The 27,747-nt window shown below is 41.9% G+C and overlaps 1 protein-coding gene across 3 annotated transcripts in view; it reads right to left on the bottom strand.

Annotated features, from left to right (window-relative positions):
• The window catches only part of msh3 (mutS homolog 3 (E. coli)), a 281,339-nt gene that overhangs the window by 3,181 nt on the left and 250,411 nt on the right, over positions 1-27,747 (bottom strand). For all 3 annotated transcript variants that reach the window (XM_043708210.1, XM_043708215.1, XM_043708223.1), the window contains exon 23: positions 24,365-24,539. In XM_043708210.1, the coding sequence (XP_043564145.1) occupies positions 24,365-24,539 (175 nt within the window). The remainder of the gene's footprint in view (positions 1-24,364; positions 24,540-27,747) is intronic.

Here is a 27,747-nt window from a genome sequence, read left to right as displayed (position 1 = left end):
GCTGCAGTCCCAGTACTGATCCCTGCGGTACCCCACTGGTCACTGCCTGCCATTCTGAAATGGAGCCGTTTATCACTACTCTTTGTTTCCTATCAGCCAACCAACTTTCAATGCAAGTTAGTACTTTGCCCCCAATACCATGCGCCCTAATTTTGCTGACTAACCTCCTATGTGGGACTTTATCAAAATCTTTCTGAAAGTCCAGGTACACTACATCTGCTGGATCTCCCTCGTCCATCTTCAGAGTTGCATCCTCAAAGAATTCCAGAAGATTAGTCAAGCATGATTTCCCTTCATAAATCCATGCTAACTCTGACCTATCCTGTTACTACTATCCAGATGTGTCGTAATTTCATCCTTTATAATACACTCCAGCATCTTTCCCACCACTGAGGTCAGACTAACTGGTCTATAATTTCCTGCTTTCTCTCTCCCACCTTTCTTAAAAAGTGGTACAACATTAGCCACCCTCCAATCTGCAGGAACTGATCCCAACTCTATCGAACTCTGGAAAATTATCACCAATGCATCCACAATTTCTCGAGCCACCTCCTTCAGTACCCTGGGATGTAGACCATCAGGCCCCAGGGACTTATCAACCTTCAGACCTAACAGTCTCTCCAACACCAATTGCTGGCAAATATAAATTTCCTTAAGTTCAGGTCCTTCAGCCACTGTTACCTCAGGGAGATTGCTTGTGTCTTCCCCAGTGAACGCAGATCTGAAGTACCAATTCAATTCTTCTGCCATTTCTTTGTTCCCCGTAATATATTCCCCTGTTTCTGTCTTCAAGGGCCCAATTTTAGTCTTAACCATTTTTTTGCCTTTCACATACCTAAAAAAGCTTTTACTATCCTCCTTTATATTTTTGGCCAACTTGCCTCATTAATATTCAGGTTCTGAATTTACCAAAGTTGCCCAACAAACTAGACTTTGGGATACTCAACATGGAAATTAGAGCAGATATCAGACAGGTCCAGTTAGCCACAACCTCCATGTTGGAAAGCAGCATCAAACCCTCAGGGCACAATCCATGGCACCAGCCGCATGCACTCCACATCCACAAACACTGGCGCGCAATATTAACCAGCCTCCTCATGGCACACTTCCAATCCACTTACAAGATGCTACTGTACTTTAATGCTGCACCTTGGGCAGCACTGGAAACAATCATTGTAATGCTGTACCAATGACTCTGCACTCAGTGAACTCACCATACTCATGGAATGCAGCAGGCTGCATCTCCAGGCTCTTTGCTCATTCTCATGGTGCTCGTTCACTCTGAGCCTGTCTGGATGCTCACAGCATCCTGCCTTGCAGTGTCTTTTGTTTTGCACTATGCTCTCTCAGCCAGAGATACTGGGCTCATATTCCTTCTATCTTGCAGTTTAGTTCAAACACAGAGGTCTTAATCTTGTCATAGTTAGCTTTAGGCTTTGGTCAAGTCAAGGAAGATGGACTTCACTCAGGAGTTCCTGACATTGTCGGCTAAGGGTAACCACCGACACTAGTCCAGGCCCTGCTTGGGGCAGTCAGATTCAGAATGCCCTCCTCATAAAGGGTAAGGAGCAGAATGGTGGGCAGCCCACTACCCATCTTAAAACTTTATGCTCTGTAGTGGGCTGTTTTCCTCCTGGAATGAGAGGGGCAGGAGATGGAAGTCAGTGGCCCAGTTATTACTGTTGGTACAGGTGGAAAGCGTCCAAAGTGAATGAGTAAGCATTACAGAGGGCATGCAGAGTCAGTGCTGTCAGGGAATAGGGCAGTGACAGCGAGGGAGGGAAGATGTTTCAGATAATAATGAAAGTGATAGAGCACCAAACTTGGATGGGAGTTGGATACAGCAGTAGAGGATACTGAGTGTGAGGAATCGGAGAGAAGGTGTTGGAACTTACCCTGGCCAAGTGGAGAATGTCACTGATCTTCCTCCTCCAGTGCTGGGTAAGCATTGCTCCAGATGTCCGAGATTTAACCCTGGTGGCAATCTCAGACAATAGTGCCGCAGTGTCTACTGCTGGGAGGATGAAGTCCTGTGTTCAGCACCATCTCATCCAGCAGGACCTCCAGGAGCCTGTCCACAAAGCGGTTTCTCCTTGTCTACCAGATCCAGGGGAAATGTGAGGAATGATGGAGGACAGCACTGGACTCTGCTTGTCTGGGTGCACAGCCTTTTAAAAGATGGTGCAAAGCAATGCCAGTGAACTCCAGGATTTCCACTGAGTGGTGAGTTCCACAGAGCACGTGGTAAGAGATGAAAATCGGATGTGAGAAACTATAGGGGCGCAACTAGGTAATTAATTTGGTAAGATACAATGAGAAAGCTCACTGAAGTTCATGAGGATGATCACTCCTCACAATCTGACTTGACTCGTACTTAATCTAAAAAAGTGTAAGATCCAGCCCAGTGCGGTGAAGAGTACTGGCCAGCTGGTTGGAACTGTGTCTGACCAAACTTGTCAAGTTGGCTCCCTGGAAAATAGGGTAATTTTCAAAAATAAATTTGACTGGCCCTTAAGCACAGGGGGAAGGTGCTATCCCTTCCCTAATCTAATATTGAACACGTGCCAGGTTCTGTCTGTATTGGGCAGCTGGGCACTGGGGAAACAATTATGTTCTAGTCTGTGTGCCACATGCAAATTACATTCCTCCCACTATCACCATAAACTCCACCAAGGTTAATGCTGGAAGATAACAACAGCCCTGCTCTGATCGTCAGGAACAGCAATGTTCAATGCTGGTGACAAAATATGATCAACAACCCGGCAGTTCTCATTCATGTAAGTATTATTTGCATTTCTCAAAGTAGACCTGATCCATACTGCTTTTACAACTGAGGTGTAGGGCTTTGGTGGGGTTGGGAGTGCGTTCATCAGGGTCCAATAATCAGGGTTCTGGGCTCAAGTCAGGGACTAGGGTTTGGGCCAATGGCAGGACCAGACCTAATGATTTCAGTCCTAGCTAAAGTCTGTAGATGTTTGTTACGTAAGACAATCAAAGGATATGGAACAAAGGCAGGTAAATAACAATTGAACCAATCATATTTTTATTAAATGGATGAATGAAGTGTGGGACTGAATATTCTACTCTTGTTCTAAATATCCTTATTTTTTGATCACTGTGCTTGTAAATTAGCAAAACCAACAACACTACAGCAACATTTGCAATATCAATATGATTCATATGCTGAGATATGTGGAATAACTTATTTTCTTAAAAATTCTATACATGTGTTTTTAATCAGTTATGCTGAGAAGAGACAAAATGCAAAGGTTCTACAGCCTGTGAGCAAATAAAGTATAAAACCTTCACCAATGATGAACTCTCTCAGAGTTCAGCTTATTGTGTTTTCTTTTTGAAATGGAGAAGGAAAAAAGCAGTTTGGGAAATATATGAGGAAGTCTCTGGGGTAGAAACAAAATGAACATCAGTGAAGTGTTTCCACTCTGAGAGTGAACTTCTTAAGGCCTAAAGGTAATTAGTTACTTTGAAATGTCTCACTGGAAATCTTGTGTCTCTGACTATTAGTGAGCTCACAGAACATGGCATTTCATGGAGCAAATGAATACACTTGGAAAGAGAAAGCTTTTGGCCTCCCCACAATGCTGAGGAGATCGATGGAAAACAACATGATGACTGAAGAAGACTATAATACCAGGCATGGTAACCTTGGTCTCACACTAAAGAACACATCTCAATGGATATTTCATGAATGTTGAATGATATCAAAAAGTGAATGGCTTAATCCTTTTTTGTTTAGTAGTTGGCTGGGTTGGGGGGTGGTGTGCGGGATTGGTGGTAGAGGGGAGTGTTCGATCATGACTATTCCCAAAAGCAGCCTTCTGTAATGGCATTTGCAGCCACTTGTTAAATTTAACTTTGAACTTAATCCATATAGGAAGGTTATGAAATTATTTATGAGTTTTGCAGGTGTGAATGTGTTATGTAACTCTTCCTATCCAAGTTGAAATCCATAACAATTCTGTTTACCTTAGATTTTCTTTTCCTAAGGCATAATGACAAGGTTCATTTCTCTCTGGGGATACTGCAGAGAGAATCTGCGAACTGTAGCCTTTGGGAGACAGCAATTTAAAGCAATGGCTGGTGTTCTCACACAACCCTCCTGGAAATCAGCCTAATTACACTTCTATTGGTGGAAACTGGCACAGGAGCTAGAGGTGATGGACTCCAGTTCAGCTATAACACTGGCATCTACTCAACAATGTGGAATGCCCAAGTATGTCCTTTACAGAAAAAAAGGACATATCCAATACAACCAACTACCACCTCATCAGTCTACCCTAGATCACCAGTAAATTGATAGATTGTGTTAACAATAATGTTGTCAAACAGCATTATCTTAGCAATAATAATATTAGAATCAGTGGGAAGTGGGGGAAATGCTCAGCTGGTTGGAGTCATACCTGGCACATCTTCAGGTAACTCATAATAACCTTCCCTTTAGCATAAGGTCAGAATGGGGATGTTTGCCTGTGTTTGCACAATGTTCAACACTGTTCATGACCTCTCTGATACAACATTCAGAAGCTTGATATCATCTAAGACACAGCAACCTGCTTGATTGGCACCATATCTACAAACATTCACTCCCACCACCACTAAAGCTCAGTATCAGCAGTATGTACCATGCACTGCAGAAAGGCTCCAAAGACAGCAGCTTCCAAACCCACAACCACCTCCATCTAGAAGGACAAGGGCAGCGGATACATGGGAACACCATCACCTTCAAGTTCCCCTCTAAGCCACTCACCATCCTAATTTGGAAATATATCGCTGGGTCAAAATCCTGGAAGTCTCACCGTAACAGCGTTATGATGTACCCACACATAATGAATTGCAGCACTTTATGAAGGCAGCTCACAATCACCTTCTGAAAAGCAATTATAGGTGGGAAATATGAACTGGTGCCCATGTCCTATGACAATGAATGTAAAAGAAATGTTATCTCCATAAAGCATTCAGTAAGCTGCTACTTAAAAGGTTTCTTGAAGATTGGCATGGATAGAGGATGGGCTAAAAACAGTAAACAGTTTTGAAGTAAATAGCTCATCCTCATGATGGCAAACTAGTGAGGTGTCACAGGGATCAATATTGGGGCATCCACTATGTCTAGTCTATATGAATAATGTGAATAATGAACTAATCATATTGGAACCAAATTTGCTTGGGATACAAAGATAGTTGAAAAAGCAACTTGTCAAGTGAGTGGTCAACAACATGGCAAATGGGAGCCAACGCAGGAAAATATGAGGTAATCCACTTTAGGGTAAGAAGAATGCACAAGTTCTATATTACTTAAATGGTGACAGACTACAGAATGGTGTAGCACAAAGTGCCATGGGTGCCCAGATAAACAAAACCCAAAAAGCCAGCAGGTAGGTACAGTAAGCAAACAGCAAGACAAATCATATGCTGACCTTTATTGCAAAGGAATGGAGCATAAAAGTAGGGATGTCTCACTACAAATGTGCAATTGTAAATGTAAATAATGCGAACACACCAAAAGTACTGACTGCACAGTTTGGGCGTCTTAATTAGAAATGGACACATTTGCATTGGTGGCAGTTAAGAAAGGGTTAATTATGTTGATTCCTGGGATAAAAACATTGTTTTATGAGAAAAGGGTGAGTTGGTAGAACCTAAACTCTTTGGAGTTTGGAAGGATGAAAAGTAATATTATGAAGGGGCTTGCCAGCTTAGATGCTGAGAGATGTTTCCCCTTGTGGATGAATCAGGAAACACATGGCACATTTTCACAATGTGGGACCTCTCCTTGAAGACTGATATGCTGAGTAATTTCTTCTCTTAGAGGGTGGAGTACCTTTGGAATTCATTGTTCACTGTTCACTAAGTCATCGACCGTATTCAAGGCTGATGTACAATATTCTGGAACTACAGAACAAAGTTTGTATACAATAGACAGGAAAGTGGTGTTGAGGCCAAACTTAGATTAGTCATGATCTTACATAATGACCTTGTGACTTAAACCCTAATTCAGCTGCACTGGTGATTTATTGTCATTTGAGACACACGAACAGTGAGAGTGATGCACAGCCAAACAATGGGCTGGATTTTCAGTCTGGAATCCAGAACTAGATACCTGATCATTTTCAGGCCCACCCTTCCCACTGAAGTGCAGTGCTACATTAAATTCAAAACCTTAATTTGGACCATCCAGCTCATTGACCAGTTAGTGCTGCTGGGTGCTGACTGGGCCAGGAACTGACTTGGAGTGCAATACTCATAAGCAGGTGGGTAGTCATGGCTGGCCATACTCAACCTTGTAGATTGGAGCGGACAGCAGAGCAGAAGGCCTATAGCCTCACAGTGACCAAACAGTTAAACACTTGACTCGCTTTGTCAGTGATGGCAACATTATACCACCAGTTGAAGAGCTCAAGTTGAACAACCATCTTCTTTCAACATTTGAATACAGCAGGAGCACTATATTATGGCTCCTTGCAATCCTCCACATGTCTCAAGATGGTTCACTCTTCCTGTTCACTTTGAAAACCTCCTTCTGGCCCTTCCAGACTGTCACCGAGTTCTATACTGAGCTTAACTGGCAGTTAATTGGAAACAAATCTGATCACCTTTGCCCTTCTTTTACAAATGGCTTTGTATTCTGGAAGGGTTTGGATACTGACATACTAGTTTCAAAACATACCCACAACCGACCCTGGGTCTAATGGTGTTTGAAAATCTGTTACATTTGAACAATGAAGGATTAACTTTGGTGGAGCCTTATGATGGCCAAGTGCACAACATTCCACCTCGGCACAAAATGGGCATTGCAGATTTATTGTCAAATGTAAATTGGGCTCTCTCTACGTCTGGCAGATGGTCTACAACAACAGGCACCAAGTTAAACATTTACCTGAACTCCCTTTTAATGTATGACACTGGGAAGTTTTCCCAAACACCTTGGAGGTATTTTAAAGGTACAGAGCCCTGCCAAAACCTTAGAAAAGTACATTGAGCTAGCTCCTTGAAAAGCTCCCATCTCTGACCACTTTGTTGAAAGCTGAGCTTGCACATAGCAACCTCCCATACAATATGATTTACTACCTCAGACAATGGAGAGACCAATTAAACTGAATGTTATACCTCTACAACTACAACTCACTGTCTTACAAGAATGAAGTCAGAGCACCACTGTCAGAATTTAAGACTCAGTACTTGAAGGAATAGATAGTTCTTATAGCACATCTGCAGGCACATGTAGGATTTGCATCCATTGCCCCTGTGCTGTGGATTGCCAATTCCATCATGAGCTGAGTGCTGCTGTCAATTGGTATCCTTACTCTCCATCTGCATTAACACCACCCAGCTTTCTCAATGGCCAGCAGCCCCCTCAACTCTTTTAATGGGCCCTCCTGTATTTATGTGCCACCCGCCATCCTTAATCAGATAGCAAACATGAAGGCAGCCTACCAATTGGCCACTTCCTGCAAAATTATACTGACAGACAGGATTGGGAAGCAGATGGAGCCTAGATCCAGAAATGGTGTCACTTTCTTAATCCCTGCAGCATACTTCAGCCAATTGAAACTAAAAAGGACTGATTGTGAGAGCTGGTAGCATTAAGTTAGTACTTAAATATAACGTGAGGAGATTATTTTATGGAATTACTGTTGCTTAGTTACAATGTGTGTGAACGGCTTGTTGCTGGAGAGGTTTAACCTTGGGAAACATGACAGGGTATCTATATAAAAAAGGCTTTTATATAATAGTGGTTTGTTCAATGACAGTGGTTTATTCAAAGGGATTATATTCAGACATACATGGGAGAAGTTTTTATCAGCTGATTTCCTACTACTCTATGGCTCAGTGACCTGGTTATAGCCTTTCATACCAACATACTGCAATCAAAGAGCATTTGGCAGCCAGCACTTCTGCGGCTAATTCCTTGGCTATCATCCTAGAAAAAGATCTTGGAAAATTTTCATTCTGCAAAGGCCCCATCTGAAAATGGATTATATAGGAAAATTGCACAAGAATACGGAGCTGAGTTCTTTAATGCCTGAAATCCTTGATCATTTCAAAAATTATGAATCCGTGTCTTTCTGCTTTCACCCATTCAATTTAGAGAATTTCTTTAATGGGATTCTATCTCTTACCTCATGGATGAAGCCTGGTATACAATTAGCATTTTGCAAGTTGATAATTCATGTTTTGAGGACAGAGCCATCATTCACATGAAGGAGTTAATCATAGAATCCCTACAGTGTGGAAACAGGCCCTTCGGCCCAACCAGTCCACACCAAGTCTCTGAAGAGTAACCCACCCAGACCCGTTCCCCTACTACTCTCCATTTACCACAGACTATTGTACCTAATCTATGCATCCCTGAACACTATAGGCAAATTAGCATGGCCAATTCACCTAACCTGCACATCTTTGGATTGTGGGAGGAAACCGGGGCAACATGGAGGAAACCCACACAGACACGGGGAGAATGTCTGTGTGGAGTTTGCACAGTCGCCCGAGGCTGGAATTGAACCCAGGTCTCTGGCGCTGTGAGGCAACAGTGCTAACCACTGAGCCACCGTGCCGCCCTTACGAGTGCTGTGAGTGAAGATTACTGATCTTAGCTACGTGGGGTAAAGACTTTCTAAAATATATTTAATGTCATGTGTTGACACCTTGTGAGGATAATTTTTATTCACCAAGTTGGCAGTCACCCACCAATCTCCCATTTATTTAGAAATGTCACTGCCGGTCATGAACGGTATAAGCATTGGGATATACTTTAGGTGGTTGAAAATACTCTGGGTGATTTAACATCTTCAAAGCCAGCCTCAAACAGATATGTCACAAAGAATATTTGAATGTTATCAAAATATGTATAATTTGAGAATTCATACCAGCAAGACAAAGTAAAATATTTGTGATATTGTCATAAGATTCACTAACACACTTACTGTACTGGTGTCAAATGCATAATCAGCTACTGGTGAATGTAACATGGGGCCAGAAAACTGCACCATTCAAATTATTCTTAGATGCAGTATTTTATAATAGGATAAAAAATGGCAAAGATTCACTGTGGACCAAATTAAACACAGTTAATCCTCACCGAGGACTGAGAACCATAATGTGGAAAGTTACATTTCAATCATGATCACCAACAAACTGTGGTTGGCTGAAGAAAACAAATTTAGAAACAGTTCCATTTTACAACGTTGTTTTGTCCAAGAGCACTGATTCAGTTTATCAAGGGCTTAATACCTTAATACTTTCCAGCCAATTATTACTTAGCAGCTGTCAATGACAGCAATGCAGCATGTTTCTTGACAGATTTATGCATTTTGAATACAACGTATCCTCAGAAAATAACTTTACTTTCTAACTATAATGACTAGCATGCCCCGTCATAGGGAGTTGAGCTCATCTTTCAATCTACGATGGAAGTTGTTGGCATCTTCAATGCAAAAAGAGTGCAACACAAATGCCGTGAGACACTGCTTTTTGGAGCTTGGTTTTGTAAAGGCGACTTCTCCACATTCCCTTCAGTGTTTACTTATGGGACATGGAAACAAGTTTGGAATCCACCACAAGTGGTCAACTTAATTGTGCCACAGTAAGCTTCTCATGAGGGGTAACAATCAAATCCTTTCAAAAACACACTTCAGTTTTCATCATTATCTTGGTGATGATAAACAGAAACACAATATTTTACACTGATAGCACAAAGTTTCCACTTAAAAATATGAGAAGTACCTAGTGGTACTGTGATAGCAGCTACAATACTTAGGTAATTACAGACAACATGACTCACACTGGACATTTTGTGGACTTCAGGAATGACATGAACCTTTCTCTCTCTTTGTAAACTGCAAAGTAGTTGAGATAAAACCTGCTAAAATCACTATGAGCAGGTTCTGCAAATATCTTGATCGGCTAGGAATGATTCTACTAAGTATAATACATGCAAACAGTCTTTTCCACTGAGTGCTTAGTGGTGATTTGTCACTGGTCTTTGAGAAGCAGAATCCAACTGGTTCACCAGATCAAAGTCCTTAAACAAGCAGGTGGGTGTTGAAGGATCCCCCCATTTTGAGATTAAGAAAACCAATCCAGAATCTGACTGCTCAACCAACCGAGAATACGCTTTCACTCTTCCTTAGACTTAAAGCCTCACAGATACAGAATACAAGTTTGACCTATGTGTGAGGCAAACTGAATAATTATAAATAATTCAAAGACTGAAGGGAGAGCGGTACCTTCATGACTGAAATAATTTCTGTCTATAAGGCTTGCTACTGAGTGCTCAGCTTAGACAAGTTTTGCTTTGTTGTGAATGTCTATTTATATTAGGTTTTTGATTTACTGTCTAGTGCTTTTTCCTCATGGGTTGTTGTTTATGCAGATGATCATCAAGTCGGAGATGTTTAATGATCGCAGTGTAAAGAATTCAGTGACAAGAGTATTCAATTTTGAAAGCTACTGCTTATTATGAAGCGTAACTATTGTTCATTAGAGAGAACTGGTAGTTTTAGTGTTTTCAACAATAATTCATCCAATGTAAAGGGATTTTGTTTTACCAACATTTGAGTGTGAGGAGTTTTAATAGTTGAGACACAATTGTGACTTCTCAGGTAAATAGGCTATCTTTTATTAACTAAAAAGTACGTAATGATGATTTATAGTCTTAAATCAAAATAGAAGTGTATTTAAACATTTTTTGATGTGACAGTTCAATGCAGTAGACATGACCAGAAACAGCACACAGTGGGAGGACAGAAATCATGAGCAAATTTTGAGGTCTTTAATTTCATTGTGGGTCAGGGAGGCTCTCCCTCTGTGTCCCAGGCAGCAGCTGAGAATCAGCAGGCACCACATGCTGCCAGCACAGCAAACCCAAATGGATTGGTTGTTGGGTATGCAATGTGAATGTTTGTTTGCAAAGAGCTGGATTTATTGGAGTTGATTGATGAGTAATTTTATTTTCTACATTGTAATCTCTAGTTTAAAGCAAATAGTATGAAAGTAAGCTTAAGGCAGGTCAGGATAAACTGGGTGCATGGAAAGTCCGTCTCGTGCCATACTCGAACTTGTGGGCCCTTTGTGTGGCAACCAAATGTGTGGGAAGGGTCTCTGACTTCAAAATCTTGAGTTGCCGGTTTGGAACTTGAGTGCGAGTTGGAGTCACTGTGGTGCATCCATGAAGCTGAGACCTACACTGATATCACACTGACACAAAATGGTCACACCGTGGATTAAGAGCATGCAGACAGAGGGGGAAATGGGTGACGACTACAGAGTTAGGAAGACCAGGTAGATGGTGTATGTGTGTGGAAGAGGTCCATTAAGATTATCTCACTTATCAACTGATTTTCCATTTTGAATACTTATGAGGGTGATGGTTTGCCAGAACAACAAGAGCAAGAGCCTCCCCAAACTCGTGGTACCACACTTGGCTCAGCTGCACAGACTGGGTGGAAGTAGTATGGAAGATCAATCATGGCAAGCGTTTCAATATTTTGGGGAACAAACAAATGTTTCTGCGCTATGATTGTACTCATAGCGCTTCATGTGGCAACAAAATGTGTGGGAAAGGTCTCTGACTTCAGGATGGTCAATTGCCTCCTGGTGCTAAGGCCAAGCATTTCACTGAGCAGCTGCAGGGCATTCATTTGATGGATGTTAAAGAGGCTAAGATCATGGTCCACATTGGCACTAATGACACAGCTAGAACAGAGGATGAGGTCCTGAAATTAGAATTTAAGGAGCTGGGCAAGAAGACAAAAAGGCAGGTTCTCTCAGGCAGTAATGTCTAAATGGCCCCCAGTATCATGTGCTAGTGAATAAAGAAATGCTCAGATTGAATGAACGAACACATTGGTGGAAACATTATGCATCAAGGAGACCTTTAGATTTCTGAGGCACTGTGCCAGTTCAGAGACGAGTGGATCTGTAGAAGGAAGATGAGTTACACCATATTAGGATTGGAACTAATATCCTCATGGGAAGATTTGTTGGTGTTATTGAGAAGGTATGAAACTAGTGTGTTGGCAGGATGGAGACCTTAGTGAGAATTCAGATAGCATATGAGAAGTAGAAAAGTGGCAGAAACAAGTACGAGTGTTAACCAGAGTCAAATTAGTGTTCAAATGACAGAATTAAAAAGCACCAACTGAATGCATGTAGCATTCACAACAAAACAGATTAAATGATGGTGCTAGTAGAAGTAAAAGAGTATGATCCATACAGATCACCAGCCATGATCTAGAATGGCAGAGGAGGCCTGAGGGGCTGAATGGCATACCCTTGCTCCTGCGTTCCTTCAATAATAACTGCATGAACTTAATTGCTACACATAACTGAAATTCCCTTAAGCCCACTAAATTGTGTACAATACAAACAAATAACATGAAATTCCTTCAAACTACAATGTAATAATTCTGCATATATCTTCCTTCATATCTAACACAATTGTCCATCATGACCAAAAACACAATGTAGCATCAACATTGTATTTTAATTACCATTAGCAGAAAATCTGAAATTTTAACAATTACAGATACTCAAGCTTCCCCCCTAGCTGACATTAATGTGAAATATTAATTACAGAAGTAGACCAAGTTTACAAATTAACTTGGCTTTCATGCAGGTGCAACAGGCAGTGAAGGAGACAAATAGTGTGTTGTCCTTCATAGCACAATGAGTTGAGTACACGAGCAGGGATGTCTTTCTGCAACTGTACAGTGCCCTTGGTGAGACCTAAAGTATTGTGTGCAGTGATTGGCCCAGACGTAGTCTCCAGTCATGCACTCAGATCCTGTGCAGATCAGCTGGTGGGAGTATTCGCTGACATCTGTAACCTCCACTTGCTACCATCTGAAGTCCCCACCCGCTTCAAGAAGACCATCATCATGCCTGTACCAAAGAAACATATGCATTGTGCCTCAATGGCATTGAGCCACCACCCGGTGGCTCTGACCGCCATAATTTTGGAGTGCTTCAAGAGGTTCGACGCAGCTCATATCAACTCTAGCCTCCCAGCCTGCCTCAATCCCTTGTAACTTGCCTACTGACGCAACAAGTTTATGAAGACGCTATTTCCCTGACCCTACGCTCATCCCAGGAACATATGGAACACAAAGATACAAACATCAAGCTTCTATTTATTGACTACAGCTTCACCTTCAACTCCATAATTCCAAGCAAACTAATCTCCAAACTACGAGACCTATGTCTCAGCTCCACCCTCTGCAACTGGATCCTCAGCTCCCTGACCACAACCAGTGAGAATAGGCAACAGCACTTCCTCCACGACAATCCTCAACAATGGTGCCCTACAGTGAGGTGTACTCAGCCCCTTACTCTATTCTCTGTACATTCATGACTATGTAGCCAAATTTTGTCCAAACTCCATCTGCAAGTTCACTGATGACACCACAATTGTAAGCTGGATATTAAACAATGACGAGACAGAACACAGGAAAGAGATAGAGTGCTTTGTGGCGTGGTGTAAAGATAGCAATGTCTCTCCCTCAATGTCAGCAAAACTAAAATGCTGATCATCCACTTCAGGAAGCAAAGACGAGAACATGCCCCTATCTACATCAATGGAACTGAGGTGGAGTGTGTCGAAAGCATCAAGTTCCAAGGAGTGACAATAACCAGCAATCTGTCCCCATCCTCCCACTTTGATGTGATGGTCAAGAAGGCACCACAACACCTCTTCTTCCTCGGGAGGCTAAGAAAATCCAGCATGTCCACATGGACCCTCACTAACTTTTATAGATGCACTACATAAAGCATTCTATCTGGATGCATCATGACTTGATACAGCAACTGCTCTGACCAGGACTGAAAAAAACTACAGAAAGTTACGAACACAGCCCAGTCCATCACACAAGCCAACTTTCCATCCATTCACTCCATCTATACTGCTCACTGCCTCGGAAAGGCAGCCAACAGCATCAAATACCCTTCCCACCATGGTTATGCTCTCTTCCAACCTCTTTCTTCAGGCATAAGATATCAAAGCTTAAATACATCTACCAACAGATTCAAGAACAGCTTCTTCCTCGTTGTTATTAAACTTCTGAATGGACCTCTCAAATTTCAAATCTAATGTTGATCCATGATTTGTAGGTGCCGATGTTGGGCTGGGGTGGACAAAGTTAAAAATCACACAATACCAGGTTATAGTCCAACAGGTTTAATTGGAAGTTCTGGCTTGCACAGCGCTGCTTCTTCATCAGGTGATCCAGCTCTTTAAGCACCTTCTGCATGGCCATAACTTTGTATTCCTCGCACTGTTCACCCACCCTTTGATCTTTGGATATTATGATCTGCCTGTACTGCATGCAAAACAAAGTTTTCACTGTACCTAGGTACATGTGACAATAATAAATCAAATCAAATCAGTTTGGCTTCCTTATTGGAGGAAAGATGCTCTGGTTATGGAGGGAGATGTTCTGCCTATGGAGGGAGTGCAACAAAGTTTTACCAGACTGATTCCTGGGTTGGCAGCACTGATGTATGAAGAGAGATTGGATCACTTAGGACGATATTCACTACGATTTAGATGAATGAGGGGAGATCCTATTGAAACCAATAAAATTTTAACAGATAAATGCAGGAAGAATATTCCTGATGACCAGAGAGTCCAGAACCAAAGGTCAGTTTAAGATTACATGGTGTGCAATTTAGAACGAAGATGAAGAAAGATTTCTTCACCCCAAGAGCAGTGAGTCTGTGGAATTCACAGCTGCAGAAAGTGGTCAAGGCCAAAACACTGATGTTTTTAAGAAGCAGTTAGAGAGAGTTCTTCAGGCTAAAGGGATCAAAGAATAAAAGGGAGAAAGCAGGAACAGGGTGCTGAGTCAGACATTACATTACATTTTTTTTTACATTACATTACATTACATTTCAGTGTGGAAACAGGCCCTTCGGCCCAACAAGTCCACACTGACCCGCCAAAGCGAAACCCACCCATACCCCTACATTTACCCCTTGCCTAACACTATGGGCAATTTAGTATGGCCAATTCACCTGACCCTGCACATCTTTGGACTGTGGGAGGAAACCGGAGCACCTGGAGGAAACCCACGCAGATACGGGGAGAACGTGCAAACTCCACACAATCAGTCGCCTGAGGCAGGAATTGAACCCGGGTCTCTGGCGCTGTGAGGCAGCAGTGCTAACCACTGTGCCACCGTGCCGCCCACACAGTCAGCCATAATCATACTGAATGATGCAGCAGACTCAAAGGGCCGAGTGACCTATTCATAGAGTTATTCCATACACGTACCACCCTCTGCATGAAAAAGTTGCCCCTTAGGTTTCTTTTATGCCTTTCCCCTCTCACCCTAAACCTATGCCCTCTATGTCTGGACTCCCCAATCCCAGGGAAAAGACTTTGTCTATTTATCCTATCCGTGCCCCTCATAATTTTGTAAACCTCTATAAGGTCCTGCTCTTATTTTTTATATTTCTGGTTTAGTTTAAACACATTCAATATGCATTAACTCAGGTATCAAGATAATACCAATTAAAACCCTTTGGTTACTTTTTAACCTCTAAACCTGGAGAGACCAGGCAGTGAAAGGTCTAAATGGGAGGCAGTTCTGAAAGCAAAGCTTTGAATATATAGCACATCAGACGAATGTTTCGACACCTCCAAGCCTTTTTCAGGAGGTGGAGTTACCTCACCAATCTGCCGAGCAGCGAACATCTGGTCTAACTAACAGCCCAGTTCGAGACAGGATGAAGACTCTCCTGAATATTCCAGGCATTGAACAGGACTTCACTCCAGAAAATCAGGAGGCGAGTGGCATCTGGGAGGCAGCCACCTGCTGGTAGTTCTTGAAGTCATCAGGACCTCCAATGGATCACCCCAGCCTGAACCATTTGGGATATGTCTAGTGAGACACAGATGTTAGCCATACACAGACTGATGGTTGGGCAGCTGTAGCCATGCAGGATTTTTAATTTGTCTTGGCGATGCCGGGAAGGATGGTCTCCTGCCTTCCTCAGCATGCCCAACTAGCACCATGGGGCTTTTGGCCAGACATTACTGTAGTCTCTCCCACTGTGGCTCTTCCCTCGTCCACCCACCATCCGTAATTAAACAGGGCCCTGAGAGGCAGTTTCTCTGGGAAGACCATAAGGGACATCAAGAGCTGAGGTGAAGTCAGAAACTGCTCTGCCCTGGACCGTAAGAAGCTAAAGAAGTTGTGTGCACAGCCCAGACGATCACGGAAGCTAACCTCCCATCCATGGACTCCACTTATACATCTCATTACTGCAGAAAGGCTGCCAACATCATCAAAGACCCTTCCTCCCCCGGCAATGCTCTCCTATAACTTCTCCCATCTGGCAGAAGATACAGAAGCTTGAACACATGCATCAATAGGTTAAAGAACAGCTTCTTCACAGTCATTATTAGACTGCTGAATGGACTGTCTAACTTCAAATAACATTGATCTTGTTAACGCTGATCTTAATTCGCACACCTCCTGTGCACTGTAACCTTGTATGCCTCACTCTATCTCAGCTCTCTATGATCTGCATGTCCTTGCCTGCTATAATCTGCCTCTACTGCTCGCAAATAAAACTTTTCACTGTACTTCGGTACATGTGACTACAATAAATCAAATCAAAATCAAACAATGATCAACAATAGCAGCGTGAGCTGTCAACAAAGTTCACTGCAGATATTCACCAAGGATCCTTAGACAGAATTTTAAAAACCACAAATACTTAGAAGGATGACAACAGAAGATAAACAGGAAGACCACGACCTGCAAGATCCCCTCACCATCCTGATGCGGAAACGTATCACCATTCCTGCAGTTTTGCTGTGTCCACATTGCGGACAGACCTATACCAAAGTGACTACAACAATTGAAACAAGTGGCTCACCACCATTTTCTCACTAGAGATTGACAATAAATACCGATCCAGCTAATGACATCCACATTCGATGAAAGAATTTTTTCGGGCAATCATTTTCTTACGACAAGCTGTTGGGTGACCTGCACATTAATAACAGCAAGTACCAATAAATTCATTGTTACTTTGTCTAGAATTCTGAGAGCATTATTGTACACACTGGTGCGCAAAAGAAATATTTTGTAGCAAAATATAAATGCCAACCCAATTTGTTGCATTATTAAAACAATAAAACTTTAATAAATTGCCGATTATTACTTCATGTCCAGCAACAACATAGTGGACTCCAAAAATTAAAAGCTGCATTTTTATTCCTTGGATTACTCTCATCCAAAGGCAGATGGAATGTAGCTTGTGATTTTTTTCAGTGACAAATTTTGGAACAGTTTTGAAAGGCCATCATAATTCACAGACTTTTAATACTTGAGCCTAAGGACCACTTATCTGTTGAGGTAACTCAGAGCTGTCAAGAATGGGGAAATGCCAGTGGAAAGTTTTGACAGAAATGAATGAGAAGGATTGAAAATCCATTAAGAATGAGAAATGAATATTTCAAGTAAATATTTTCATCCAACTCTGATTATTACCTATTGCAGTGTAACATTCTTCTATTCTTTTCCCAAAGTAACCTGTGGTATTTTAGAGTGAAGTTACTAATTCAATGATCATTCCTGTCAAATTAGAGAGCCATTGTGTACTTTCAGCCAAAGCTCCCTTGGAACTAGATCTAGGTTTCCCAATCAATAATAGAATTGAAAATCCACCTCCTTGAGATGATAGTTTAGGGCCTACCACCATAGTGTCGCTTAGAGCCTCCCAAATGTATTGAAGTGTGTTGGTCTTGAGTCAGTGATAGCACTCTCACCTCTGAGTGAAAAGGTCATGGTTTCTTACCCCATTCTACTGCCTTAGCATGTTATCAGCAGTGACATAGGCTGATACTCTAATAATAAGTATAGCAATTCCACAGCACCACCTTCTGACACATCAATTCCTCTGGGTGCTCCAGTTTCCTCCCAAAATCCAAAGATGTGCAGGTTCGGTGGATTGGTTGTGCTTAAAAACAAATTCCCTGTAGTGTCCAGGGATGTGCAGGTTATGTCGGTTAGCATCGGTAAAACAGGGTGTGGGGGGTTTGGGGGTGGAGCTTGGTCTGGGTGATGTGCTCCAGAGGGTCAGTGCAGACTCAACGGCCTCCTTCTGCACTGTACAGATTGAACAGTCACATTTTCTAATGTAAGATATGGAATTGTGTTAGAAACACAAGATGATCAACTAGAAGCAATGGCTCATATTAAAACCAACTTATGTTAGGGTCAGGTCCTGCAGATCAATTCCTATGTGCTATATGGAAGCTAAGCAGAGTCATTGGGGACATTTAAGCGACTGCTGGACATGCACATGGATAGCAGTGAGTTGGGGGGTGCGTAGGTTAAGTTACTATATTTTACATTAGGATTAAACTTCAGCACAACATCGTGGGCCAAAGGGCCTGTTCTGTGCTGTACCTTTCTACGTTCTATGTTCTAAATAACAGGAACAGATGTCATAACTGATTTTACATGTTGTCATTAGCATAGTTTAAGTGAAGTAATGCATCAGCATGTTATAATCTCATCATACAAGATGTTTCTGTTACTTGTCTTCAGAAATTATTCCACTGGGATTTATCCGAGGATTCTCTGGGAAGCTAGGGAGGAAGTAGCAGAGCCGTTGGCTTTGATATTTGAGTCGTCATTGTCTACAGGTTTAGTACGTGAGGACTGGAGGATTGCAAATGTTATGCCATTGTTCAAGAAGGGCAGCAGAGATTACCCAGGTAATTATAGACCAGTGAGCCTTACTTCTGTTGCAGGAAAGATTTTGGAAAGGATTATAAGAGATAAGATTTGTAATCATCTAACAAGTTAAAATTTGATTTCAGATAGTCAACATGGGGTTTCTCACAAATCTCATTGAGTTTTTTGAGAAGGTGACCAAGCATATAGATGAGGATAGGGCAGTTGACGTGGTATACGTGGGCTTCAGAAAAGCCTTTGATAAGGTTCCACATGGTAGGCTGATGGAGAAAATGCAGAGGCATGGAATTGAGGGTGATTTAGCAATTTGGATTAGAACTTGGCTTTCTGGAAGAAGACAGCGAGTGGTGGTTGATGGAAAATATTCAGTCTGGAGTTCGGTTACTAGTGGTGTGCCACAAGGATCTGTTTTGGGGCCACTGCTGTTTGTCATTGTTATAAATGACTTAGACGCAGGCATAGGTGGTTGGATTAGTATATTTGCAGACGACACTAAAGTTGGTGGAGTAGTGGACAGTTTGGAAAAATGTTACAGGTTGCAAGGGGACTTGGATAAACTGCAGAATCGTGCTGAAAAGTAGCAAATGGAGTTCAATGCAGCTAAATGTGAGGTGATGCACTTTGGGAAGAATAACAGGAAGGCAGAGTACTGGGTCAATGGAAAGATTCTTGGTAGTGTGGATGTGCAGAGGGATCTTGGAGTCCATGTGCATAGATCCCTGAAAGTTGCCACCTAGGTGGATAGTGCTGTTAAGAAGGCAAACGGTGTGTTAGGTTTCATTGGTAGACGGAATGAGTTCCGGAACCGCAACATCATGCTGCAACTATACAAAACGCTGGTGCGGCCACACTTGGAATATTGTGTACAGTTCTGGCCGCCCCATTACAGAAAGGATGAGGAAGCATTGGAAAAGGTGCAGAGGAGATTTACCAGGATGTTGCCTGGTCTGGAGGGAAGGTCTTATGAGGAAAGGCTGAGAGACTTGGGTCTGTTCTCGTTGGAAAGAAGGTGGCTAAGGGGGGATTTGATAGAGACATACAAGATGATCAAAGGATTAGATAGGGTAGACAGTGAAAGTCTTTTTCCTAGGATGATGACGTCAGCTTGTAAGAGGGGGCATAACTACAAATTGAGGGGTGATAGATTTAAGACAGATGTCAGAGGCAAGTTCTTTATGCAGAGAGTGGCAAGGGCGTGGAATGCCCCATCTACTATTGTAGTCAACTCAGCCAGATTAAGGAGATTTAAACAATCCTTAGATTATCTCAAAATCATCCATGTGCCTGTGTACAGGGACGAGCCGAGAATAGTTCATAGGTCGGCGCAACATCGAGGGCCGAAGGGCCTGTTCTGCGCAGTATTGTTCTATGTTCTATGCTCCCTGGGCATTCAGATTATACTTTCATTTACAGTTATTCCATCTAGCATTTCAATCTTTCCTGAACAACATTAAAGTTGTTTTCACTTTCAGGGGTGAATGAGATTTCCAAATCGCTAGAACATCAGTTTCTAATGATTATATTATTTGGGAAAATTCCAATTAACTTCAATCTTCACAAAGATAACTATCATGTAACAAGTACTTCCTAATATTCCAGTTCCCTGCTCCTTTTAACTATGGTAGCATCCTGCAATGTAAGCTTTCACACACAAACCTGGAGAAAAGTGGGTCACCAACAGAAGACCAGTGGGCAGGGGAGAAGAGAGTGATATACTGTTCACAGATTTAAGAAAAAGCAATGTACAATTTTTTATTGGGAGGCATCAATGAAATATGAAAATTATGTATTAGTCCATCAGGATATTATTAATTACTACAAAAATATTTGATTTAAATCTATTCAAAAGCTGACCACCAAGTAAAGTAGAAGAATTAGACAATAAAATACAAGATCTTTTTTATATTTTGCTCATGAGGCGTGGGCATCACTGGTTTAGCTATATTTATTGTCCATTTCTAATTGCCCTGTCAGAGGGTGGTGAGCTGTCATCTTGAATGGTTGCAGTCCTTGGGGACTGCTATTAGGAAAGGAATTCCAGGATTTTGACCCAGCAACAGTGAATGAACAGTGATATAATTCCAAGTCAGGGTGGTGAGTGGTTAGATTAGATTAGATTAGATTAGATTAGATTAGATTACAGTGTGGAAACAGGCCCTTCGGCCCAACAAGTCCACACCGACCCGCCGAAGCGAAACCCACCCATACCCCTACATTTACCCCTTACCTAGCACTACGGGCAATTTAGTATGGCCAATTCACCTGACCCTGCACATCTTTGTGATGTGGGAGGAAACCGGAGCACCCGGAGGAAACCCACGCAGACACGGGGAGAACGTGCAAACTCCACGCAGTCAGTCGCCTGAGGCGGGAATTGAACCCGGGTCTCTGGCGCTGTGAGGCAGCAGTGCTAACGACTGTGCCACCGTGCCGCCCACGGTTGGAGGGGAAATTACATGCAGTGGAAATTACATGCAGTGGTGTTCCTATATATCTGCGACCCTTCTACCTGACAGAGAATGAGAGTTTGGAGATGATCTTACAGGAATCTTGATGAATTGCTACAGTTTATCTTGTAGATAGTACACACTGCTGCAAACATTAGCTTGTGGTTGAAGATTCTAATCAAGAGGGCTGCTTTCTCCTACATGCTGTTGAAGCTTGGGTGTTATTGGAGTAGTAATTGGAGAGTAATGCATTAGACTTTCAACTTGTGCTCTGTAGATAGTAACCAGGTATTTGGAGATTAGGAGGTGAATTACTCACTGCAGAATCCTCAGTCTCTGACCTGTTCTTGTAGTCAGGATTTTGATAGTGAGGGATTCGCCAATGATAACATCAATGAACGTTTGAGATGGTCATTACCTCATACTTCTGTGCTGCATATGCTACTTGCCAGATATCAGCCCAAACCAGGTTTTACTGTTTAGGGACATGGACTGCTTCAATGCCTAAGGAATCATAAATGGTGCTCAGTGTTGAACAATCAATCATCAGCAAACATCCCCACCTCTGACCTTACGATGGACGGAAGGCCAGTGATAAAGCACCTGAAGGTGGCTATGCCTAGGACAACACCTATAAAGAACACCTATACTGGTGTCCTGACACCGAGATGATTAGCCTCAACTGTCATTATCCTTTGCACTATGTACAACTCCAAACAACATCAAGTTCTCCTGCTGCATTGATTCCGGTTTCACTGGGTTCCTTGACTCAGTCAAATATTGCCTTGACATCAATAACAATCACTGTTTCTCAACTCTGCAGTTCAGCTTTTTTGAGCATGTTTAAACAAAGACTGTAATGAGGTCAGAAACAGAATGGGCCTGGTGATCCCCAAAGTAAGCATCAAGAAGCAGGCTAATGCAAAGCAAGTTATGCTTAATAGTGCTGTCAGTGACCCCTTCCACCACTTAGTTAATCATCAAGAGCAGACCTTAGGGCAGCAGCTAGCTGTGTTGGGTCAGTGTTGCTTTTTGTGTAGAGGATATATCTGGGTAATTTTCTACATTGACACTTAGATGCCAATATTGTAGCTGTACTGGAACCATTTGGCTAGGGATCCAGCAGGTTCTACAGCACACGTCTTCAGTACATCTGGTGGAATGTTGTCAGGGTCTTTAGCTTTTGCCATATCCACTGCCCTTCAGTGGGTGGCACGGTGGTTAGCACTGCTGCCTCACAGCACCAGAGACCCGGGTTCAATTCCCGCCTCAGGCGACTGTCTGTGTGGAGTTTGCACATTCTCCCAGTGACTGCGTGGGTTTCCTCCAGGTGCTCTGGTTTCCTCCCACAGTCCAAAGATGTGCAGATTAGGTGAATTGGCCATGCTAAATTGCCCGTAGTGTTAGGTGCCCGTAATGTAGGGGAATGGTGTGGGTAGGTTGTGCTTCGGCGGGCCGGTGTGGACTTGTTGGGCCGAAGGGCCTGTTTCCACACTGTAAGTAATCTAATCATATCACATGCCAAGTGGTCCATATGGATTCTGATTTTAGATGATCACAGATCAATATTATCTGCAAGCCTAGTCCCCTCTCTGCAGAAACTAATATGGTTTGCAGCAAAAAATCTGGGGCTTAATTTTATCCTTTGTGTGCAATTAACAAAATTGATCTAAAATTGCAGTTGTTATCAGAAATTTTTTTGAGTTTCTATTCAAACTCATCTGTCAATGCAGAACTTTCCAAGTGTGGTGAGTACTCAGATTTTAAATGACTGACAGTTACTTTTAAGTAACAATAAGAACATTTCTTAGTTATATTAGGGGACAGTTGTCAGTTTCTTAGTAAATTAGAAAAGTGCACACTCAAAAGTTTTAAAAACCCTTCTAATTCGCGCCTTTGTGCCCAAAAGAACATGCCTACTTTTTAAAGAGACCTACAAATGAGTCCATGGTAACACAGCTACTTGTTTGGACAAGACCTGCATCTAGCACAATGTTTTTTTAAACCTCATACAAAAACTGAAGAAACTCAGGGGCAGAACGGTGGCTCAGTGGTTAGCACTAATGCCTCACAGCACCAGGGACCCAGGTTCGATTCCAGCCTCGGGTGACTGTCTGTGTGGAGTTTGCACATTCTCCCAATGTCTGCGTGGGTTTCCTCCGGGTGCTCCGGTTTCCTCCCACAGTCCAAAGATGTGCAGGTCAGATGAATTGGCCATTCTAAATTGCCCACAGTGTTAGGTGTATTAGTCAGAGGGAAATGGGTCTGGGTGGGTTTCTCTTTGGAGGGTCGGTGTGAACATGTTGGGCCGAAGGGTCTGTTGCCGCACTGTAGGGAATCTAATCTAATCTAATCAAGTGGCATTGAACTTGATTATTGCTTAAATGTTTTGCAGATATCTACGTTGGGAAATTGCAACTGAATAAAGACTCAAAATCCAGCATTTTAATTTGGAGAGACTAAAAGAAACTTTTCTCATTAATGCTGAAAGGTTAAGTACAAATTGAACAGAGGTGACCAAATTCTGAACTCTTTTGTCCAAGGTTAATAAGGATAAAGAATTTTCATTAGTTGCTGAGTTGGTAACTAGAGAGCATAAATTTAAGAACCATAAAAGACAGATAAGTATTTAATGCAAGAGATTGTTGGGACATGTAACATCCAATGAAAACTACCACTGGAAGCAAACACCATAATAGTGGGGGAACGGACAAATGCGCGGCAAGAAGAATTAAATGTATGGGGAAAGGATAAGAAAGGAGTATATAGATGCTCAATAATTGGGCTTTGCTGTAAAATTAGATTTTATCAGCGCGTGCTCCAGACCAGCTAAGTATCTAGCCCTTGTAAACAAATTAAACTGAAATATTTAATTTGAATAAGTCTGATATGTTTACTTGTTGCCAGCATAATGCTGCCCAAATGGGACCTTTATAATGCTCTGATGTGAAACACCAATGACTAAACTGATGAGAAAATACTCAAAGCATCAGAAATGGCTATACATTTCAGAATTAATCAAACCAAAGTTTGGAAAATTGTATTCAGTCATATGCATGCAGGTGACTGCAATTTGGGGAACATTATGCAAGACGTTGGGAAGATAATGATTTATAATAATTGGCAGAAATTAATTTTGTGGACTTCTGCAAGCTATATTTAATATTGCTTATTTCACATTTATTATACCTCTTGACATTCATTAGACTTTCCAACTCCTTCGATTTCTGAGCAGCTTTCTTCAGCACTTCTTCAGGGATACTTGCTAGTTTTGCAACATTCAGGCCATAGCTGCGATCAGCAGCTCCCTGGGTCAGTTGATACAGAAAAGTGATCATCTCTGGTTGCAGCTCCTCCACAAATCCTACAGGATTAAAAGGGCATGTGTTAATAATCCTCTCCCAGGCTAACAACCAAAACAGATGGCTGGAATTAAAAGGTGAATAGTTCTTGTACATGATTTGTAACAGAGTAAGTGCAAAATGAAAAGACCCAAATCTATCTCCCTCAGTGTCACTTAGCTAAAAGACTTTTGCATAAGTACACAGACATTTTTACTTATTGTCAAAGTGTGCCCAAACACACTGTATGATCGAAGTAATCCTTGTTCTCAGGTTTCTTCACAAAACTTGTTCATGCTTTTTTTTGGGGCTAAATGATACTTTATATGTACGGTGAACCCATTTAATTACGAAACACAATTTAACAGTTACACTATATTTGATTAGATTTGTAAACAGGGTGTGAGGGGATTAAAATAGAACTGCCACACACTTTGAAAGAAACATCTGATTTTAAACAGACTAGAAAGTTACACTGTTGAACACTTGTTACAGAGAACTCCCACTGGGCCTCACCAGACTGTGTATAAATATTTTGCCAGCATAGTGCTTTAAAGTGCTTATCAAAATCATTTTAGGTAAGGACAATTCATTAGACAGATCACTACCCAAAATCTAGAAATTTTTCAGTTTATGTCTATGAGTAACACAAGCACATCTTAATATAATTGGGATCTATAATCAAATAATTATGTCCCAAATACTTTAATTTGTCTTTTCCACCTAACAGGTTACTCTCAATATCCACTCTCTGAATAAGGAAGTCTTCCTAATTGTATTTTCAAATTTACTTCTCATTAATCTAACTTTTCTGGATTGTTTTGAAATACCTTATCTATAATGTTTAATATTTTACATTTGAAATAAGTTTATAGAATTGAACAATCCAATTAACCACTCAGGGGACACTTGTTTCAAAATAACAAGACAACTTGCCGCAGTAAAAAGTTTTTAGAACTTTTTTTCTCTTCAACACGTTGTAACTAACACTATTTGCTGCTGAATCACGATCCATTCACTGTTAGTCAGAACCATGGGATGCAATATTGTGAGGTAACAGTGACACATTCACCAGCCAGAGCATCGGGGCAATCTTACCTCAGTCCATCATAGCAGCTCACCTGCATTTTATGCTCATTGGACAGCTAACTGTGTGCAGTTAGGGCTTCCACCTCTCCAAAGGACAAAGTCTGCCCCAAGGAGTGCTGGCCAATCCAATGTTTACTGAGCTCTTCAGTCCCAGTAGCATCAGCGGGAGCAGTGGCTACTCCTGGAACAAACAGTAAGCCAGAATCGGAGTACAGCAATTGGCTGGGCTGCTGGACAGGTTGCTGAACTACACAGACTCAGTGTAGGGGACTCGAGCAGTTGAATGGAGCAGTGCTGTCAGAATTTGGAGGGAGGTTTTGGGAATTAGTAGACAGCTAAATGTTGGAGTCAGAATTCAGAAGAGGTTCTGGGGAACAGAGAAGTGGGAAGGTCACTGGTTCTGTGTAGGGGAAAGCTGTGAAGGCCTGCCTCTGAAGAGGTCCATGAGCTTTAATACTTCAGTATAGCTGAAAGTAGTGTTGAAAATCTGATGCATGCTGTGAAGCATAAATCCCAATCTATTATCCATATTTACCCTAATTCTGGGTGTTACAATATAAAAACTGCACATGTATTATTGTTCCAACATTGTGAAGTAGAGTTTATTATTCGTTGCATAAAACTATGGAATCCTGTAGTTTCATTCTCTTAGAAAACCCTTGATGTCTCACTTCCCAACTTATAAGGAAAAAATTATTGATCCTGAGCCAGATTCTAAAATAAATTTGGCTGGCTGGTCCAGCATTGCTACAGAATTCTAAAAGTGGGGAGGTTTTACTGCAGCTGTACAGGGCGTTGGTGAGACCACATCTGGAATATTGTATAAAGTTTGGTCTCCTTATTTGAAAATTGATAAAATTACTTTAGAAGCAGTTCACAGAACGTTCACTCAACTTATTCCTGTGATGAGGGGTGTATTTTATGAAAAAACATTAAAGATTATATCTAAAGGCACTTAGAAGAAAGAAGGGTGATTGTGTTACAATATAGGATCTGGAACAGATAAATATGTGGAGAATTGTAAGGGGAAGAGACTGGCATTTGGCATTTCTGCAGCTGCAAGAACAGACTCCAGGATGTTGTCTCCCTGGTGTCAGGGTCAGGAATGTCACTGAATGACTACAAGATATTTTGAAGGGGGAGGGCAAACAGACAGCAATCATGGTACGTATTAGTACAAACAACTTAGGTAGAGACAGGAATAAGGCCCTGTAAGCAGAATTTAGGAAGCTAGGAATCCAAAAGATCATAATCTCTGGGATACTTCTGGTGCTACGTGCTATTGAGTATAGAAATAGGAAGTTAGCCCAGATGAAAGCATGGCTGGAGAGATGATGCAGGAGAGAGGGACTTCAATTTGTGGAACATTGAGACCATTTTTGAAGGTGGTGGGACCTGTCCAATGCAGGAGGGTTACACCTGAACCAGAATGGGACCAGCATCTTGGGAAGAGGTTTTTTAATGCCTTTGGGGAGAGTTTAAACTAACTTGGAAGGGGAGTGGGATCTTGAGAGATGGTTCATCCGGAGGAAATGAATAGGCAAAATTAGAAGCGACAACAAGGCACAGACATTATAGGCCAGTTCAGATACAAATGAGTTTGGCAAGATTGGATGGTATTTATTTTAATGCAAGGAGCCTTCAGCAACACTTCCTAGGACCTTACCATTAAGTGTATAAGTCCTAGGAGAAAGTGAGGACTGCAGATGCTGGAGATCAGAGCTTAAAAGTGTGTTGCTGGAAAAGCAATTCCTGAAGAAGGGCTTATGCCCGAAACGTCGATTCTCCTTCTCCTTTGATGCTGCCTGACATGCTGCGTTTTTCCAGCAACACATTTTTAAGCAGTGTATAAGTCCTGCTAAGATTTGCTTTCCCAAAATGCAGCACCTCGCATTTATCAGAATTAAACTCCATCTGCCACTTCTTAGCCCATTGGCTCATCTGGCCAAGATCCTGTTGTAATCTGAGGTAACCCTCTTCGCAGTCCAATACACCTCCAATTTTGGTGTCATCTGCAAACTTACTAACTGTACCTCTTATGCTCGCATCCAAATCATTTAAGTAAATGACAAAAAGTAGAGGGCCCAGCACCGATCCTTGTGGCACTCCACTGGTCACAGGCCTCCAGTCTGAAAAACAATC

This window comes from Chiloscyllium plagiosum, chromosome 2 (genome assembly GCF_004010195.1).
Source record: "Chiloscyllium plagiosum isolate BGI_BamShark_2017 chromosome 2, ASM401019v2, whole genome shotgun sequence".
Taxonomy (NCBI): domain Eukaryota; kingdom Metazoa; phylum Chordata; class Chondrichthyes; order Orectolobiformes; family Hemiscylliidae; genus Chiloscyllium; species Chiloscyllium plagiosum.
This window is presented reverse-complemented; position numbering and strand designations above follow the sequence as displayed.